The sequence below is a fragment of the Corticium candelabrum genome, chromosome 8, assembly GCF_963422355.1.
Source record: "Corticium candelabrum chromosome 8, ooCorCand1.1, whole genome shotgun sequence".
NCBI lineage: Eukaryota > Metazoa > Porifera > Homoscleromorpha > Homosclerophorida > Plakinidae > Corticium > Corticium candelabrum.
The window spans coordinates 8,472,439-8,493,473 of record NC_085092.1 but is presented as its reverse complement, the minus strand read 5'-3'; the positions used below and the strand labels follow the sequence as shown (position 1 = coordinate 8,493,473).

The 21,035-nt window shown below is 39.6% G+C and overlaps 2 protein-coding genes across 3 annotated transcripts; both read right to left on the bottom strand.

Annotated features, from left to right (window-relative positions):
- Positions 1–127: 127 nt before the first annotated feature.
- Positions 128–7,526, bottom strand: LOC134183235 (nuclear pore complex protein Nup153-like). Its single transcript, XM_062650725.1, has 8 exons — positions 7,361–7,526; positions 6,990–7,299; positions 5,164–5,345; positions 5,029–5,106; positions 4,897–4,975; positions 4,650–4,732; positions 4,477–4,539; positions 128–4,416 (listed from the first exon to the last, which is right to left on the bottom strand). Exons 1-8 carry the CDS (start codon positions 7,484–7,486, stop codon positions 418–420), a joined length of 4,920 nt encoding a protein of 1,639 aa, XP_062506709.1. The 5' UTR covers positions 7,487–7,526; the 3' UTR covers positions 128–417.
- A 406-nt stretch (positions 7,527–7,932) lies between these two features.
- On the bottom strand, positions 7,933–19,587 carry LOC134183242 (protein FAM91A1-like). 2 transcript variants are annotated; one of them, XM_062650731.1, is made up of 24 exons: positions 19,482–19,587; positions 19,250–19,334; positions 19,112–19,182; positions 17,424–17,562; positions 17,295–17,362; positions 17,070–17,189; positions 16,910–17,000; positions 16,781–16,843; positions 16,043–16,149; positions 15,759–15,797; positions 15,565–15,686; positions 15,224–15,378; positions 13,987–14,078; positions 13,805–13,891; positions 12,515–12,647; positions 11,183–11,255; positions 10,923–11,121; positions 9,737–9,850; positions 9,609–9,681; positions 9,377–9,556; positions 9,200–9,315; positions 9,106–9,137; positions 8,339–8,408; positions 7,933–8,230 (listed from the first exon to the last, which is right to left on the bottom strand). In XM_062650731.1, exons 1-24 carry the CDS (start codon positions 19,557–19,559, stop codon positions 8,105–8,107), a joined length of 2,433 nt encoding a protein of 810 aa, XP_062506715.1. In that variant the 5' UTR covers positions 19,560–19,587; the 3' UTR covers positions 7,933–8,104. The 2 variants fall into 2 exon arrangements, with proteins under 2 accessions (XP_062506715.1, XP_062506716.1); XM_062650732.1 differs by having other exon boundaries at positions 16,043–16,065.
- Between the last annotated feature and the right edge of the window lie 1,448 nt (positions 19,588–21,035).

Here is a 21,035-nt window from a genome sequence, read left to right as displayed (position 1 = left end):
GACGAGGCCAAGATGTCTTAATTAATGTGACGTTTAGGCTTGGCTCTGGCTCCATTGCACAGACAGATGTTATAACCCCAATGAGTGCTCAGACAGTATGCATACATGCATCATATGTTGACACACAAGCTTATGAGAAACAGCACATAGTGCTTGCTTGCCCTGTGTTGTATATATATTTTGTTTCAGTAAAAAGTCTTGCTATTAACAACAGAACATTCAGAAGTCAATGAGATGGTATGTAACACTCAAAAGTCACAAAAGTCACAAATTCAGTAAGGAGCAATAATAGTTCTTCAGTAGCAGTCTGTCATGAAAAGCTGTACAATACGCAACCAATTCCCATATGGTAAAAGTCCATGTCAGTGTAGCAGGTGTGTCATTTCCACAGTTCAATCCTTAGATATTGTTATAAACTTATCGTTTTTTTGGTACTCTCCGCACTGCTGTCTTTGTTTTACGCCCACCAAGTCTGGATGGCATATTAGAAATAGAAGCAGATTGGTTGGCAAAAGGAGTAGGCACTACACTGCTATCTCCCCCAAATGTAAAACTGCCAGATGATTGCAAAGAGCTTGAGAAATCATATCCACCACTTTGTTGCTGATCAGATAACCCAGATGATACATCAACCATACCTACTGCCTGATCAGGAGCATCACCACCAGCTCCAGGTTGTGGAAATCTGAAAGGATTGTTAGACAATAGTCCTGATGATGAACTACTAGCAGGGAGAAGAGATGTTCCACTTTGACTTCCAAATCGAAAAGTGGGATGGCTTTGCGTCTGGTTCATTCCAAATTGAAATGGTTGCATTGTAGTAGACAAAGCTGAGGGCTGCCCTAACATAGAACTCTGTTTCTGCTGTCCAATCTGCAGTGAAGAAGGCATGGAGGCTGTTCTAAGGTCCATAGTTCCAAATATGGGTCTCTCCTGGTTCTTGTCTGCTCCTGGTTGTAAAGAAAAGCTGGGTTTGCTACTAAAAGTAGCATCCTGCTGTGAGCCAGAAGGCTGTATATTAGAACCACTGACACCTCCAAACAGCGATAAAGATCGCTCTTGAGAGCCTTCCCGCTGCAGTCCAAATTTGAAAGTTGGTTTTTGCTGACTCTCTTGACTGTTTGCTTGTCGCTCTCTCGAAGTTTGCTGCTGCACTCCAAAGTTAAAAGTTGGTCGCTGAAGACTCTCTTGACTGCTTGCTTGTTGCTCTTGAGAACTTTGCTGCTGCACTCCAAAGCTGAAAGTTGGCTTTTGCTGAAAACTCTCTCGACTCTTTGCTTGTTGCTCTTGAGAGCCTTGCTGCTGCACTCCAAAGTTGAAAGTTGGCTTTTGCTGGAGACTTTCTTGCCTGGTTGCTTGTTGAGAGCTGCCTGGAGTAGGAAACTGCAATGATTGACTTGTCTCATTTGTACTTGACTCTTCTCTTGATTGAACTTGACTTTGAAACACTTCACGCAGCTGATTATTTGTTGAAGAACCGACTGATTTACTCTGTATATTTCCTGACAGAGTGAATGGCCCAGTGCGAGAGAAGTCAGACATTTCATTATTCCCAAAGGCAACTACAGACTTCGAGTCTGTGTTTAAAGTAAATCTCGACTGATTAAAGCTGCCAATCAGTCCTGATGACGTCCTTTTAGTTTTATCAGAAGAAACAAATAGATCAGAGTTCATATTCACTGTCTGATTAACTTGCTGTTTGAAAACATCTGATTGATTAGTGACTATTGGAGATCTACCCAACTGACCACTATTTGACTCACTAACATGCACATTCGATCCAGAAGAGCAAGTAGTAGGCAAGTCAGTAGACTTTGCTAGAACTGGTGGAACGAGGAGCTGAAAGCCTTTCCCACGTGACTCACTTTGTATAGTTGATGCTTCTAAACCTTGTTTTGCAGCATTTGATTCAGATGTTGAGACATTCTGCAGAAAGTGAATCTCTTTTCCTGCACTCTGTTTACTTTCAGAAATAGCACCATCTGTTGTTTTTGACTCAGATTTGCTGCCTTCAATTCTATCTAATGCCTGTTTACTCGTTGTCTCTTGATGTTCTTCCACTGCAGACTGCACTGTAAGCTGACCACTGGCAGCCAATTCAGCAATGGTTAATGGTTTATTCGTAAACAACTTCTCGCTATCATGATGCGGATGGATCAAAGTCCCTGAAGTTTGCAGTTCTGATCCAACTGAAGGTGTTGTTGTTCGAAACGTTCGGTCTGATGGCAGCGATGGGATGTTTGTTCCAACAATGCAGAATCCACTGTTAGTTTCCTTATTTCTAGAATCTGTAATTTCCGATTGACTACTCGCACCAAACTTAGCTGTACATGACACTGACTGTGATGACGACTCTTGTATTTCCTTAGGTAGTTTCCATCCTTTCAATTCACTGGTGTCACATTTCTTGCTCACAGACGAGCTTGAAACTAATTTGAAACCACCTTCACCAAATGATGAAGCTGATGAAATTTTGTAATTTCCACAAGGAATGCCATCAAATCCAGCTCCTAGTCCTTTAGTAGATGGCAAAAGAGATGAGGACAGTTTGAATCCATTAGATGAGCTGCCAATAGCAGAAGAATCAGTTGATGTTGACTTTCCAACCAGACTTCCAGTCAACTTGAATCCTTGTGTTAACAGCTTCGGTTGCTTTTTTACATCACTTGGTTGACTTATTGGTAATTTCACTTCTTTACACTGACCTTCAGCAGTCAGAGGAGCTGCTACAGATGCTGGATTAGTTGTATTTCCCGGTTTGGATGTCTCACAAGCTTTACATTTCATGGCATCTGGAGGATTAGATATAAAGCACGTGTTGCACTTCCATGAGTTGGGTTTACTAAACATTGCAGCAGTCAGAGGAGCTGCTACAGATGCTGGATTAGTCGTATTTCCTGGTTTGGATGTCTCACAAGCTTTACATTTCATGGCATCTGGAGGATTAGATATAAAGCACGTGTTGCACTTCCATGAGTTGGGTTTACTAAACATTGCAGCAGTCAGAGGAGCTGCTACAGATGCTGGATTAGTCGTATTTCCTGGTTTGGATGTCTCACAAGCTTTACACTTCATGGAGTCTGGTGGATTAGATATAAAGCACATGTTGCACTTCCATGAGTTGGGTTTAGTAAACATTGCAGCAGTCAGAGGAGCTGTGGCAGCTGTTGATTTGGTAGTACATGCAGGCTTTGGTGATTGACATGTTGTACACTTAGTGACATCAGATGGATTAGAACTCGAACACTTGTTACACTGCCATGTATTGGGTTTTGTACACACTGCACTTGTCAATTGATGAGATGTGTTAAATCCTAAAACTGAGCTTTCCAAAGATGATGATGGTATGTCAGTTGATGCTGACGTGGCCACCACCTTCCTTGTCGTCATTTTATCAAGAGCATGGAACTTCTCGTCACAAGTTGGTCGCAAGGCTTGGCACGCCTTGCATGTATCTATGTTAGAAGGATTACGTACCATACATTTCTCACATGTCCAAGAATTAGGTTTAGTAAACAGTGCAGCAGTCAGCTGCTGGTCAGATGAACTGGAAGACAACGAACTTGATACATTCTTTCTTGATTGTGAAATACCTTTGTCAATATGACTCTTGCATAACCCACATGCCTTGCATTTCAAAGAAAATGAAGAGTTACTGACAAGACACGATTCACACTGCCATGAAGCAGGTTTAGTAAACACAGCAGCTGAAAGAGAGGCCATGTTTGACTGGCTAGAGATAGTGACTAACGACTGAACAACACAGCCTCCTTCTGTGGTTTCAGCACGTGGAGACTTCGGATTGCTAAAAGAAAAGTGAATAGTACCAGATGGTATAACCTGTGATGGGTATTTTGCTGCTTTGACTGATGGCCGAGAGAACTGGAAGTTACTGGAGGCAGGAATTGTCTGTGAAAGAGAAGCTGGAACTGTTGGTGCCAGATCAAACACTGGCAAAGAATTTCCTATAGGAAGAGGAATGTCAGGAAGATTAGGTTGGTCAATATTCTCTTCGTCTCCGGATGACAGACGTTTGTAATGAACAATTTTCCGATCACCCCTCATTTTGCCTCCGCTTGATCCTCTAGATGCATCACTGTAAGCCAGTTGTTTCGGTGTTGTTGCGGAGCTAGTTGTCTCTGTATGTGATAACACTGACTGACGTGGCTCTATTTGCAAAGAAATAGACTTTTTGGGTGTCATAACTGATGCAGAACACACAGCAGGCAAAAATGACCAAGTAGTGGTAGTAGAAGGTTGCTTGTTAGCCACTTCTTGAGGTTCTGGTGATTGCTGGGGTGTTGGAAATGCACTTGTTAGATGAGAAGATATGTTTGCAGAAGAAGTTGTAACAAAACTCAGAGGTAATTGATGGTGAGCCAATAGGCTGACTGGCGGAGGACGTTCAGTTGTTGGCTATATTAACAAAAAATATCAGCAATGATATGAATAAACATCACAGCAGCTATTCATTACATAAAATGAAAGAGGAGATGCATTCTCAACTGATGGAGAAGACATAGCAATCCTTCTTGCATCCTAAGCACAAATCCATATCAAAACAAATAGCATTAAGGCCTAGGGGAAGTTAAATCTAAGAAAATCTACTGTACAATAATGATACAGTAGTAGTTCAGTACATGACTGACCTGCAAGGGAGAAGACATGCGATCTATTGTGTCCAAGATTCTCTTGGCTGTCTCACTATGAACTGATGATGGTTGGCTAACAACTGCAAATACATTAAAACCACAAAAGTTAAACTAAACAATAATTCCTTTGTGTAACACAGAAATAACGACTGACAATCAGATAAACTACAGGAAACAATAAAGTGACAAGACCAACATCGATAGAGAGTAGCACACTTAATTGATTGATTAAATCAACTGTTACCATTCTTTGCCTTCATTTTCTTCCTTACTGGTTCAGCTGGCTCTACATCCTGTCTTAGACGCTTGCAAGTCATTGTTCGCTGCACACAAAGGTGATTGCCTTCTGCAAAAAGACAATTTAAAGTGGACATACTGCTGCTGTTGATCCACCAAACATAGTCTTGCCCGGATAAAAAGTAGACTGGAAAGGAGGATGTGCAATACGAGTCGACTAAGCAACAAATCAGAAATTTCCCATATTAACCTTAACATTCACAAAGACGCTTACAGTGGGAGAATGAAAAGATGCAACGGAAAACATTGGTCTGCTTCTCTTTGACACTGACTTCAAGTAATCATTTTGCTGCATTTCAAGACTAGTGTTAGGTTGAATAGCAGGTTGAGTTTGAGTTCTGAGATGCTCAGAAACAGAGGTTCTCTTGCTGTCCAATTGGTCATCACTATGCGATCCTAAGAAAACACAACAATTTATCAACATTTCTAAAGACCAAGCAGCTCCCAAATACAACTAAATTATACTTGCAATTTAATCGTTGCCAAAAATAACTCATACAGGCAAAACATCAACTGAAGATTGTCAGCTGGCATCAGACAAATCAGTCACCATGTCGCACAAAGATTTGCTGAACTAGCATCGTGCATGTGCATGGCTAAGAGTGTCACTGCACTCTGGGAAGTGAATTCACTGCAGTGTTAGCCAACAAACTAAAGTCATAATAACAAAGTAAAAATAGCACCACAATGTCATAATTGTTACACCAAATGTTGGCTAACGGTTACTAAATAAGATCTACATCTTATCTACTAAACTACTATACACAATAAGAGCACTTGAGATGCAAACCTCAGTGTGCATTTTTAGCAGTTGTTTCCTTATTGGCATCATGAAGCAAGAATTGTGAAAAGATGGTCAACTAAATGGATCAATAGTTCCGAAACATACACAAAAATGTAGGCACAAACAGACAAACAGAAAGACCGACAGACAGAAAGACAGACAGAACGACAAACACACATGAAGTTCAGAACCGGTACATAGATTCAGAATGCAGACAAAACATTGTTATGTTTGACATTACATTGGGATCAAACATAGACCTTCACATCTCCTTGATGCACCCTTGGAGCTCAGAAATTTTCCTAGCTCTGCTGGAAAGGCTGGTGCTGCAGCACCTCAAAGAGAAACCAGAAAGAAGGCAAACATGAACAACTCAAGCCGCCTGGAGGCTTAACATCCAACATCATCCCTTTAGTCCCAGAGCAGCTCAGAACATGGGAGAGCAAGGAAGAAATTACAGCGAAGCAGGAAGACCAAATGCAGTAGAATTCAGATTTCTCAACAAAATGGTTGTTGGTTCAACTAAAAACGTAGATGTACAATGCATGGGTGATTTTTAAGAAACTGTCTGGACTGTGTGGTAGACATGAGATGCTTGCAGCTCTCAGCACTCAAGACTTCACATAGTATCTTTCTTGCATATGTATATGTAAAAGTTTAGTTATAGACATCATGCTTATTGCTGAAATGTGTTAGTTTGACAGACAGACAAACCAACACACAGACAGACAGAGAGATTATTTTATTCTTCGATAAACACTATTACATAGTCGCATGACGTAACAGTTCTACAATTTCTAAATCAATGAACATAATTGCTGGCTGTCCTTGTCATATAAGAAGTCCTCTACTCTACACTGTTCATGAGTCAACTTAGACACTTTCCTACTGCCCACTCTTGCATTGCATCTCTGTATAGTATACACACTGATATCTGACGTCTCCACCTGTCCAAACACTGACAAACAGACATAATGTGTATGTGTATTTAGTGTGTATATAGTGTGCATTGTAGTTGTAGCCAGTTTTCATGTATGTACTAGATGTAATGGACATGTAGATTAGATATTGCTGTGGTGCTATAGTTCATTTATGAAAAATATGTATTGACAGACAGACAGACAGACAGACAGACATCAACGGAAGTAAAGCCAAACGCAGTAAAGACATACAACCGCACAACTGCACTCATGTACACCCATACGCCCATCACTCCAGTACCACGACTTGATTTACTTTTAGCATCTTCCATCTACCTTTGCGGTGTATGTCCTGCCGCTCAGCATGCGCTTCATGTGCCGCTTGTTCACGACTTCCTTCTTCTACAACAGCTTCCTCACACTTGTCTTCTCCCTGTCTTTCGCTCACAACATTTGGCTCTCCAGATTGTACATACGAACTGCTGTCATCTGCAGGATCGTTGTTCTCCTCAGTCTCGTCGCTCTGTGCTTGTCTTCCTGTTTCCCGCTCTCCCCCATCGTCTCCTCCACGTTGTTCACTAGGCGCGCGAACTTTCGACAACCAATACGATGGAGACAAAAAGTCCACAACTCGACCAATAAAACCCTATAAACCAAATCAAAGTAACGAGAAACAATCACGAATTGTCAATTCTTCTCTGACTGACCGTTCGTCTGTTGCTACTCGCGCCTACGGATGATATCCCGTATGGCTTGGTCGCTCTGTTTCGCTGGCGATTAGTAAGTGCGCGAACTTTCCAACGAGTATGCTCTGAATCAGCTTTACGAGACATAGAAATCACCAAGAAGACAACAACAAAGGAGTCAGTACATATAAATTGCGACGCATGCGCAGTCCGGCTACAATAAGTTTGCACGTGGTTTACCTAGAGAGTAAATTGTGCTGTCTTCAACTTAAATCATACAGTGTACAACACGTGATTTTCAGCTACCTGCAACTGTTTACTGTTTATGCAAAAACTAAAAAAAAAGATTTCATCTAGACCTAGCCTCGTACCCAGGCCCTCTTGCGCGCCCGGAGAAGAGGGCCTCTTCTCCGGGCGCGCAAGAGGGCCTGGGTACGAGGCTAATCTAGACCTAGACTCGTGCCCAGTCCTCCTCCTCGCGCGCGCTCCACGTGTTTTGGCACGTGCTTTTTGTTCCCCTCGCCACCCTAACCCGTAACCCAATCCTAACACTACCTTGGGCAAATATGGGGACGGGAGCTGATCGAGTTGGATCAATATGTTCACATACACATTGGCAGAAACAAATGCAGCTTCTTAATGTAAATCAACAATTACAAGAAATACAACTGAATAATTATTGCTCTAGATCTAGACGTACAGCATGTTATGAGATAAGAGCAATAAGCTACAGTAGCTGGGTTGCACCAAGTGCGTGTATATAAATCATTGATGGTAATAAAGTTCAACATTGTTTCCAAGAAAAGAAATGTGATGCGTTGGTTGAGCAATGATAGGAAGAGAATGATAATCTGGTGCATCAGAAGAGTGTTCTGGATTTATAGGATATCCCTACACAATTAGACAATTAAATGTCACTCATAAGGAACTGTTCTACAAACAAGATTCTATTGACAGCCATGCTTCTTCTCTACAAACACACGAGCACAGAAAGCTTACTCCTAGTTTTTCAATGAACGTCATCAGTTGTAATGTCATCTTTCTGTTGGAATGCAGCAATTGGTCTAAACTGTAAAATTTCAATTGTCAATTACCACAATCAACAAACTTTAGAAGCAGCAAACAGAATACAGAGACAAAAAACAAACATTTAATTAATTTATTTCTACACAATTGCGCTGTCTGTATAATCAAGGGATGATGGGGCTCTAGCTCCTCAATATTTGCCAGCCTATGACGTCACTAACAAAGAACTTAATTAACCGTTTGATTGACAGTCTGAAATAATACCAGAGATTCAGTTCCACAAAATTGAACTGCTTCCTATCCCCCTCCCCCCTATCATCATCATTTTCAAGCTAGTCACTGTGAGTCGTCCCATTGATTAAGAAAGTCCTTGGGTGGCCAGATAACCACAGATGTCACCAGCACATTCAGTTGATGCTATTCAATTATAATTAGCTTACTAGATAAAGCCACAAGGAACTACGTGTATAACACTTACCACAGTACTATACGCCTTTTAATAAACTTAGCCACAAATAAGAAATTACCGCTAGATTAGATGTCTAGTGCTGCTATAGTTGCAATAGTAAGATATTTTCAATATAAATCATTTCCTTCAGCACTGCATGGTTGAATGTTCACTTAATTAACAATATCAAGAAAAACAATGCCTGTAAATGCTCGTAAACTCTAGTAGACTATTCTAACCTTGATTGTCAAAACAATTCAATAAACAATGTCACACATGGTCAAATGCACACCTGTCCTTTGTAAACAGTCTTCTTCTTGCAATCTATACAGACAAAATCATACATAATAACGGACAAAGAATGTTCAGTCCCTCCACTTCATTACCTTTTCAGATACTTGTTTGTTAACAGCCATATCAAACAATGGAATACCAAAATACAGTTCAAGTGGCACCCAACCATCTGGATGCTCCTGCTTCCATTGAATACTTTCACTATCAGCTGTTACACTCAGACACAGTCAACTACAATTAGAAAATAATGAATCACAGGACTGTATTACTGGAGGATACATTCACAGTGTCAGCTGGCAGAACCACATCATCTACACTAATACGAGTTTTGTTGTATGCCGGCTGTCGAGAAAAGCCAGTCCATAGCATTGATAGATAGCCACAAGAATGAGTAAGGTCAATACAGTGTGGAAGTTTCTTGAACATCGAATGTGACAAAAGGCCACAACCTACTCATCAGGAGTACATCAGACAATAAGGACTTTCCTCATTTTGTCTCACCTTGTATCAGATCTTCTTCTTCTAAAGGAAATGCAATGTGAACTACCTGGCCATCAGTGTCATAACCAAAAGCCTTCGAATTGCAGACATAAATTAACTCAAATTATACGTATCATTAATTTTAATACTTGAATTAAAACTGGAGCATGAGTAAGAGCTTCATTGGCAGAAAGAAGAGCATTCGATGTTGGAACAACAGCTGAGTCATGACCCCATGATGTCATCAGCAATAGTTCATACTCCTAAACATGCACACATGACAGTAGAAAGATAAACAAGCATACTCACATGATTAAACAAACAGACAAAAACAAGCAGAAACAAACAATTGAACCATGCAAACAAACTCATAGGCATACAAAGTAGAAGCTATCTAGTACACAAAACAATTACAATTAGAAACAGTTAAATGAGCATCATCTGATATACAACACCAAAAAGAGTGTCGTGATTACATTCAAGCACAGACGATGGAAACACTCTAGTGAATTAGATGTCTTTCTCAATGGCAGTAGATTACCAAACAAAGAGGAAATAACATATTTGGGTGTTGTCATGAATGGTTGCTGTATGGTACAGAGCACATTGGAGGCTAGAAAAAGAAAATTTTATGCTGCTGTGAATGCATGGTGTCATTAGCCGACTTGGTGGAAGTTGTCCAAAAGATAGCGTATGGATGACAATCATGGAAAGTCAACTATTTCCCGTTCTTGCATATGGAAGTCATTTGTGGAATTTTGAACGAAGTGTAGTAGAGACGTCTGTTAACACAGCGTATCAAAAAGGTATTCGTTGTGGGCTTGGTATGAGACAAAGAGACTCTATAGTGGAAAGAATTCCAGAATTTGTTGAGCCATCTCTTAAGATGAAAATACTACAGACTAAATTTCTTAAACAGGCCGTAGATTCAAGAAATGAACTTGTGAGAGGACTGGCATCGCTAATAGTTAGACGTAGTTATCCTGGACACGGATTGGATATGGTAGATGGTAATGTTTTTACGTGTAGGTTAAGTGATTTTGTGTGTTAGTTGTCATTTCTCTACATGTGTGCGTGCGTGCGTGCGTGTGTGTGTGTGTGTGTGTGTGTGTGTGTGTGTGTGTGTGTGTGTGTGTGTGTGTTTATGTTGCCCCTATGAGGGAACTACACCAGATTTGGTGTAATAAAAATAAATTATTGTTACATTATTAATATAAAGTAGTGAAATGAAAGGATCACAAATAATCAACAAAAATAAATATGAACCAACTTGAACATACACAGAGATACAAAAGTAGACAGCAACTTACAAACATACAAACAAACAGTCATTACTTGAAAGACTTCAGGTAAATGTCTAAGTCTTGTCCCTTTTGTAAACAGAATAGTTGGTGGTCCACAACCAAGTTGGTCATATAACCAAAGACGAAACCAAACAGAATTTACTTCAGGGATGGCAGGTCCTATGTGAGGAGGAGTTACAGATGTCACTGGATAAATTTCTTGACTTAAGGGAGCCATTGATATCAACAAACTAACAGCAATGCACAAATCTAAATTGTCACAAACAGAGACAAAACTGTAAATGCTACAACCTGTAGTTCTTGTTAAGTATTCTGCCACAAGCAGCCACATCCAAACTGTTAAGACTTTCACAGCGTAGCAAATCTAACAAACAACCAGACTGTACAACGATTAACATTACAATCCTACAAACTTTTGAAACAACGATGTTTAATACACACCAAAACAAACTTGGCCAACATTTAGCACGTTATTGCACATTAGTGCAACACAAGCTGGTCCAACTGGTTCCATGGAGACAGAACCGGAAAGTGATGTACCTCAGCATTCATTGGAAAATGACCATAAGGCCATGCAAAGTTAACTACTTGATCATCAGCGTCTGTCCCAACTTTTGGGCCCACCCCAAACAATTTTTATTTTTACTCTGGGTTTGAAATTTTAATAGCATGTAACTCTGGGTTTGAAATTTTTAATAGCATGTACTGTACGTGTACTGTCACTGCATGAACGAGTGTGCCAGGTCCTCTAAGTAGTAACATGTGTGTAAGTTTCTTGTCCTCCATTGAGATTCTGGCCTTTGCTGTTGCAGTTTTATGATGGACAGCCCGTTTTGATGATGTCAATCAACCATGGTAGACAGACACATATCAATAGAAAATAAAAATAGAAAATAAAAGCCCTCCGTCCGTCCGTCCTTCCGTCCTAACGTTTCTAGAAATTATAACAATCAACAAATAGGCTAAACATTATTTATATTATTGCACTCCCAATACCATAGTTATACCTCCCTATCAATTAAACTCTGTGAAAGTAGTTTATTCAATGCTGTCTGGTCTCTATAAACTCTCCAAGTACTACTTCCTGGTCTACTGTTCTGGCATTGTGCACATGTAGTAAAAGTAGAGTATTCATCCTCTTCTCAGTTATTCTGTTTGTCCTGTAAGTTTTGACGCATCTAACAAATGCATATGTTGAAGTAAAGCAACGTGATGTATGCTGCATTATAGCTGTTGCTCTGTTGCCAGCCAGTTAATATTAATGGTACAACATTTGCACAGGATCTATAGTATAAATGTTACCAACTTTTGTAAGGCTATAGCTAGTAAGTTACAGAATCCAATCATAAAACCTGTTATATGCACCCATGCGTACACACACACACACACACACACACACACACACACACACACACACACACACACACACACACACACACACACACACACACACACACACACACACACACACACACACACACACACACACACACACACACACACACACACACACACACACATTAATCAAAAACCATCTCGGTGCACAAAACTCAAGCAAACACTCACATGCAATATAAACTTGCCAAAGACATTAACTCTTTACATACTGATAGCGTACTGTACCTATGGCTGAACCTTGTGAAGAACTACCATTTGAAACAAGTTCCTTGTTGTAACGTAAAAACTGTAAAGTTTTTCTTAATGTGAGGGCATGTTCAAAGTAACGTTGAGCTTCACCTTCACCTTCAGTACCAACCTTTAAACAACAACATATTCCAGGTGAGAACACTTATACATATGTAAGTATACACTTATACATATTAACTACATTTATACATGTAACCAACCAACCAAACAAACAAACAAACAAACTCATGATTTACACTCCCAACAAAGCTACGTATATACAGCAACACACAGCAAATTTCTGTATCTGCACCAAATTCAAAGACAATATAAAACATGCCGTTCATAGTAGAAATGTTTCTAAGCTAACCTAATCTAGTGCAATCTGCTAACTCATTCATATGGTGCATAATCCACCCTCGAGCTCATGGACAGCATTTGTAATTTGTCGCATGTGGCTCTGTGTTTATTATTAAACTGATAAGTACATCGGAAAGAATACAACATGTCCACAAGAACCACTTCAGCCTGATCAGCATTTTTAGACTAAAAGTAGGCACATTAGGGCCTGGCTACATGAGACTATTATTATTACATAGATCAACCTCAATGTCTCACTTATACTGTGAAGCTTTGTAGTGTCACACACCTTGCAGTTTTCTGGAATTACATAGTTGACCATGCCTTTAACCCGTGTTAATTAGATTAAACCAATCACGTGACTGGCTACACATGTAAGTTATTAACTAACCCTGGGTCATGTGACTGACCACGTCTCAGTGTGTGGCTCAACTTTGACAAGCCCCCCTCCCCCCCGACCCTCAAGACACTCAACTCTACAGTCATCCAAAGTGGCCTCAAGTAAAACAATAATTTTCGTGATTGAAAAGCATGAACAATGAATGTCAACTACAAACTTGCCAACTGCCACGTACTGAAATATCTACCAAACATTTGATTAACTAGAAACTAGATAACTAGTACTTGCCAAAGTCGCTTTAGCCAGCCTTGTTTGTATCAGAAAGAGTTTGGTAATCATCATATCGTATTTTAGACATTTCAAGGGTCTACAGCATGTGGCCACTTCACATTTACTTTAGAATTAAAACCATGTGTTCGCGCAATATAATTTGCTCAAGTAAAAAACAAGCTGTTGTAAACACATTCTTTGGGCCAACAAGTCGTAAAAACAAACAGTTACACATAGAGTATATACACAAACAAACAAAAAGAGACAACATCAGTGTGTACCAGAGGCAAGCAGCCACATCTAATAAAAAATGGTACCTTATGCAATTCTGCCAGTAGACTATCAAGTGATTCATCTGATAACTTGCCAACTTCAAACATTGTAACCGCATGTGTTTTAAGACCCTGACACACACAATGATGATAAACACCACATAGCAAGAAAGAGTTAAGCAACATCTTTGAACTCAGTTTGCAGACTGACAGTTACAGAAACTTACTGGAGACAAGTTGCCCATCATAAGAAATGCAGTAAGAGTCGAGTCGAAAAGCAATGCCACACGTTTACTAAAGCTTGATGAAGTAGCCATGTCTACACTCACAAAGTACACTGTTGGTTTGCATCAAACTTTTTCCAGAATTAAAATTTGCATTATAAATATCTATCCGGTTTATATTAATCTACTAAAAAGCAACTCGACAGTTACTGGTAAGTCTCACATCTCAGATGTTCTTACATCAAAATGAGTGCATGAGGGATCCAAGTTTGATTAGCAGTAGCCTTAGAAATTAAGTGTAGTAGAAGAAAGAATAGTGATGTTTCTGTTTTCTCTAACAAAATACCAGTGTAATGTACCATGTGGTCATGTGTTTTGTCAGTACTCCCAAGTGACCCATTCAAAATGAGAGGGCATACCCAAGGGTGACATTCATTCATTAATAGGTAAGATGAGATGTCACACTGCAAGACAGTCAACAAGGAGGTCTGGATATCCAAGAAAATGTACTCAAGTAGCTATAGTTCAACTAGATAATTCTTACACATAAAGGCATTCCCAATTATTGTGTGTACAAGTGATTGCACACAAAGACAGCAAACGATCAACAATGCAGTTAAAAGCCAGCCAAGTATGGGTGAACAATTACTACGACACCATACTGTATGTTCATTATTCATACATTGCAACCAAATGACAAACTTTAAACTGCATATGTTTCTAGCCAAAATCAGCATTAGTATGTCTATCTGAATACTCACTGCTAAATGACACTTTTCTGCATAATTTAGCTAGAAAAGTTAAACTGTAGAGTGCCTAATATGAAAGTCACAGTAGAGATACAAAACATGTATTTTGTTCAGTTTTCAGAATGTAATTGTGCCCTTATTTTGTTCTCAAAACAGACTGGTAAACAAATGCTGTAACAGGCAAAACAGAAAACAACAATACTCCTGTAGCCTGGCTGTACTCCGATCCACTTAATTAAAGCTTATTATGCAAAATTTGTCACATTTAGAGAGTTTGTTCACATGTGCTAATGTGATTCTAGTTTTAGCTGTATCTATCTTCGCAACGTACTTCACTAAATTTGGAATCAATAAAATCAATTAGCAATTTGTTGCTCAAAATCCCTGATCCAACTGCATCATAGTTTTGTCCCCTTATAAGCAACACATACGTATACTGTGCAGATTACAAATACTGTAGCACATATACTAGTTAAACACGCAAAAGTCACCTGAGAGAGAATCTTGAGAATCTTCCTGTGTGACAGGCAGGTCCAGCAATGGACGAGAATCTATGCAGTCTACCCTTACTCTGTCTGAGAAGTTGCTGTCATCAGAAATATCAAGTAGGTTGCTTACTAATTTCCCTACTCCACATGAGTTGATACTGTAGAACAACAATACACAATATTGCAAAGTCAGTTCAAGCACAAGATCTGACCAATGACATTATGTTGACCACATCGTCTAAATACCTGCTTTTGCCTTATGTAATTAATTAATTAACAATATAGCAAAAATGTTAGAGACCCGAGAACAAGTATTTAGACAGATTCAGATGTACACACTGCACCTCATCTCATTACTCTCTTGCTCTGTAGATCTTTCTTTCCAAGAAGGGTGCAAAGTCTCAACACTGGCTTCATTGTTTTTCTTGTATGCAAACCCAAGGCGAATGTACATAGAAATTGCATTCTAATAAGAAGAAACACATTGTTACTATGACAATGTGTGTCAAAAAAAAGAAGTATCTAAAGACACACTAACCTTGACAAGTGACACATCAATTTCCAGCACAGATGCCAACTACACCAATAAAACAATTATCAGACAACAATTTTGCCACATGTACAGACCTGATTTCTATTATTATATTTGCATAGTGATCATTCTTTATGTCAGTTCCCTTTGTCCTTGTCTGCTTGCCTACAATTACGAATGCATCTACTTACTTGTTTCCACACCAGTGATCAGTCTAATGTCTACCATGACTAAGCTCTGTGTTGCTTGCACGTCATGTAACATTGCTTTTGCACAATTTAATATCTCACCTCCACAACACTAGTGTGTTCATCTAAAGACACAAATATCTTATAAAGAAGAGTTTCAAAGTAATCTCCTTGCACTCGATTCATTACAAATCCTTCCAACGGCGGAACTACACAAACATAGATTCAATGCATTTGACAAATAACAAATATGAAACTCAAGCTGGTCATCTCACAAACTGTCATTAATCTAGAATCAGTGCTATATCATCTGTATTTTGCCCAACTAGTATCAGTCTACTAAATTACAGTAGACACCACACTAACAACAGCAGCCACTCATGTAACTCTTCCAAAAAATGTACCAACACCATTCTATACAATCATTGCTTGTGAGTCTGTTCGTCCATTGTTTGGTGTGTCAGGGTCTTTGCCAGATGTGCATCATCATTGAAAGGCAAGCTTCTCAAAGATGTATGTGGCCTTGCTAGTCTGTCATGCACTAGCTACTACGCATACAACTGCATCTGCTGTTCATACTAGTTGCATCATGTCCATAGCCTACAAACAGTTCTACTTATGACACATTTAAACTATTAAATCAGAAACAACAAACACTCTTCATTATGCCCATACATTATAGACAAAGTGCAATATAAATTGCCTGTCTTTAGGCCTCCAGCAAGCATACAACAACCTGTCATAGTAGAGACTTAACCATGTATAATCTGCTACAGCATCAGTGGAGCATCTAATCTAAACGGACACCATTCTACACCCAACTAAGAAGTGAAAACACACCAGCAACTAAGTCATCATCATCTATTGGAACTTCCATGTAGACAAGCCCTTTGCTGTAAAGACCTTGTAATAGAAGATAAGTAGCATTCTTTCACACCATAAATAAATCAGATCACAAATCAACTCTACCTTGCACCACTTTCACATCCAACAGACCTGCTCTTTGTGGTCCACTGTCAATAAGAGTGTCAACAGTCCGATGTTCAGCTGCATTACACATCTTTACAAGTTCACACACATACTTAATACGCAGTCTAGATACGGTGCCTTTGAAGCATAACATATCAACCTTAATGTCTTCTTCAGTCACATGACCAATATGAACAACCCACCACCAGCCAATTGCTTGCAACTGAATTGGCTTTTTAGGGAGCAGTTCCTTAACATTTCGACGCCGAAAAGAGAATTTCTACATTGACAACAAATAACATCCACACCATTACAAAACTGATATAATGCAATTAAAACTAGTGAAACACTGTAATATGTTCACTAGCTTAATCACAAGTCCTACTGATTTAGCTCTGCCTTGATTCATCAAGTCTATGTACTGATTACGACCAATTCCAAGAAGGCCAAGACCTATGAATAGACAGTAGTTTCTGGGTATTGTCACACACACTAAACATTACAAAAAACATACAATCTGCTGCTGTAAAATTTGGCAGTGAGTCATAGCTCTTCTCATTTGACATAATATCATTAATAACTTCAACATAGTAACAAAATGGAGTCACTCGCAATCCCTTGACCATCACCTCAGACAAATGATAAGGAAACAGCTACAAACAAAAATGTTTTACAAGTAAGTCTAATAGCTACCATCCTCTACATACTTCACTAATTGAAAGTTTAGTGTATAAATCAACATATAAACAATTTTACTTGCATACCCAAAGACAACTAGTACAAAAGTCACTACACTAGCTACAGAAACAACTAGTACGAAGTCCCTACACTAGCTACAGAAATAACTAGTACAAAGTCACTACACTAGCTACAGACAACAAGTATATTAAATCACCAAGATTGTTCATTTTGGTGTTATAACTAGTTAACATCTTAGTTCATTTGACCTCTAGTACTAACACAAGTGGATAGATGCATTCGATTGACCCTATTCTCTACCATAAATTTCTACCAGCTCCACCAACCTGTACCAGCTCCTGCTCTGGTATAGTAGAACTTGGTAGAGAGGTGTGTCATGTTTGTATTCCAGTTGAAAGTGGCAGAACACTGTCGTCAAAGGTAACTGGTACTACAACTTCACTTAAGTCACACATTCTTGACACTGGCAAAGCAACTCATACGTCCCAACTACAGTATACCCAATGGCAAATGAATACTACACTGTGAGCAGGAAGAAAAATGCTCTTCATTATCTAGGAGGTCGAAACAGTAGCCGATGCAAGTGAAGACCGTCTGGCTTCATCTCCTCATTTGCAGCTAGGCTAGCTTCCTGTACATGCGTCACAAAACCATGGCAACTCTACCAGTTTGCATCAACTCTAGTTTGTGTTCGATTGGGTAGTCTTCCACTGGACGCTTTCACACGTACACAGGGTTAATGTTGCTAAATCGGGTTAACTTTGGGTTCGACTCCAATTACCTCAGACGTGTGAACAGAAGTTTAGTAAACCCAAGTTACCCCGGGCTAAGACTGGAGTTAAGCGAGGGTTAAGCTAACCTTGCCCCCGAGTAGGGTTAAACTGGACTAAAACGGGTTAAAGTGGAGTTAAGCAAAGACACGCCCTCATATATGCAAAGCACGCCCTAGAATCGATCGCACCAACATACAAATGGCTTCTTCTTCTAGTGTTCTGCTATCAGCATTACTGCTTTCTTATTCTCAAGCAGAAACTTCAAGTAATCAATGTATTCGCTCTACTCTAGATCTTCTGCATCTAATTACCAGTTCTACGTCTGAACGCAAGTTGGTTATCATAACTCTACCCTAGTTATCCCAAGTTCACAGTCGATGACCACTTAGGACCCCACTCATTGACCAGGTACTCATTTATACTCCTGAGTCAAAAGAAGCAAATTTGTGTTAGTTTCTTGCTGTGTGTGAAAGCGCCCGCTGTCTACCAAAGTCTACCAGATAAAAGTTCAATAAAGTTTAATTATAACTATGCATGTGTCAATCAGAAGCCAAATTTTAAGTTACAAACCTCAGCATCTCTCATCATACAACAATATATGGAAAGAATTATCAGGTAACACAAAGTTTGCCGTGCATCTATGGTATATGATGACTACTTATTAGTACTACGTAGATCAAACAATGGCAACACCACAGCAATATAGAACATCATCTCTAATATCAATAACCATTAAATGGTCTCTGCTGTATTGCAGCAACTGCTCATAATATTTCCGCTCATCCTTGACCACGTGACGGACTGCAAGACAGTGAAACAGTTAGTGTCTCGAATATACGTGTTGTGTACAAGTGATCTTGTTGTGTACCAATATTTCCTTTCCATCTCAATTGATTTCTAATGCTGTACTCAAGAACCGCTTTCTCCCAACTTTTTTGAGAGTGTCCAAGAAGCTACAAAAAATTGCCATAAAATAAGACTTGCGATTTACTCACACAATCCACAATCCATCCAAATGCACAATCGACCATTGGAAACAACGTGCGACAAAAATCGTCAACTTAGAACTACGTATTCCAGTTTCTAGTCACATTTCCTACCTGTTTAATAGTTATCGGCAGTTTTGTCCAAGAATAGTTGTTCCTGATGTGAAACTCAACGGCTTTACTAGCAGCCATCTGTACTTACGTGCACGGCACGCAAGCCTAACGCGCGTTATTTTTTGGCAGTGGTCTGGTCACGAAGCCAATTTGACAGTTGATAGTAACGAGACACTTAACATTTTTTAAATAATGTAGATAGCGAGGGGAGATTCAAACCGTCAAGTTTGAAAGGCAGATAGAATCGGCACATTAGCAGGTCTGGCGAGGTGACACCTTTTTTAGGTGCACCGTGTTGCAATTGGTTCAACGTACGCGTGGCGCTCAATCCAAGTAAGTGGGAGGTCACACACAGACAACTCAGACGAGAACAAATTCCATTTCGATACATCATCAACTCTGTTACACAGGTCTTCCAATTTAGTCAGGGTACTCAGCTTAATTAATTAATTAATATCACAAGACGACAGACACAAATCAATTGGCAATTTCAGGAAAGTTGTACTTTTATCTCCAGCAAAAGGGATATCTTGCCCACAGAGTTTTAACTTGGGATTATAAAAGGTATAGATGATGGTCGGCTTCTGAACGCGAGCGAGCTACATTTTACTACTTTGCTTCAATTTTTGACCATTTCAGAAACTGCTGCACCAAATGACACTGTTCCTGACCAGAGAATGGACTGTCTGAGAGTAGCGTTTATATAGATCGTCTGCAAACGTAAATATAAAACAGTTTACGCGTGCCTTGCAAGATGGCAGCCTGTAGCCGATTTGAACAGGAGCTTCAGAAGCCAAAAGTTCGCATAGCAGGCAATTAATGATAGATGGAGTAAATTCATGATTGAGAATCTTTACTGGCCTACTGACACTCAGGAGGCTTTCCTCAGTGGTGTGCGGTTGTCTGGAACATCAGTTTCTTCTAGCTAATGGAAGCTCTCAAGGATGCTCTAGGAAGCGGCAGAGATCAATTTGCTGTAGCTGGCTTGACTTTAAGAATGCATTTGGAAGTGTCCGTTACAAGCTTATTGATATCACAATCCATCATTATCTAGAATTGTATATAGAGTGCAAGGCCTATACTCCAATCTGTATGGTTTCGTGTTCGTGAATGACACTTTCACGAAATTGTTTCTTTATTTATGGTATTGGAGTCTTCAAAGTGACCCGCTTTCTGTTGCGATCTTTAGTTCAGTCATTTAAGTTAACGTACAACTTGCCAACAGCAGGAGTCAGAGCAATAGGTCGAAAGCTTGACAGGTCTGAACGGTTATCCGTGGCAGTGCCTTTAGGAATCAATTTGATTACTGCCTTCTTCCACAACTGAGGTATAGACTGACAAGACCAACAATTGTTGAATGGTTCTAGAAGAGTAGGCCAGAGAGAAGAACATCATTTGTAGACAACATAGCCGATTCCATCCAGAGGCGAAATCTAGCCTTTTTGACCATTGAGATGACTTCAGACATTGTTATTGGATTGTCAGTGAAAGGACTAGAAGGAAGAGGTGGCGGTTTTAACCATTCTGCATAAGCAAAGTCTGAGTCAAAATCAT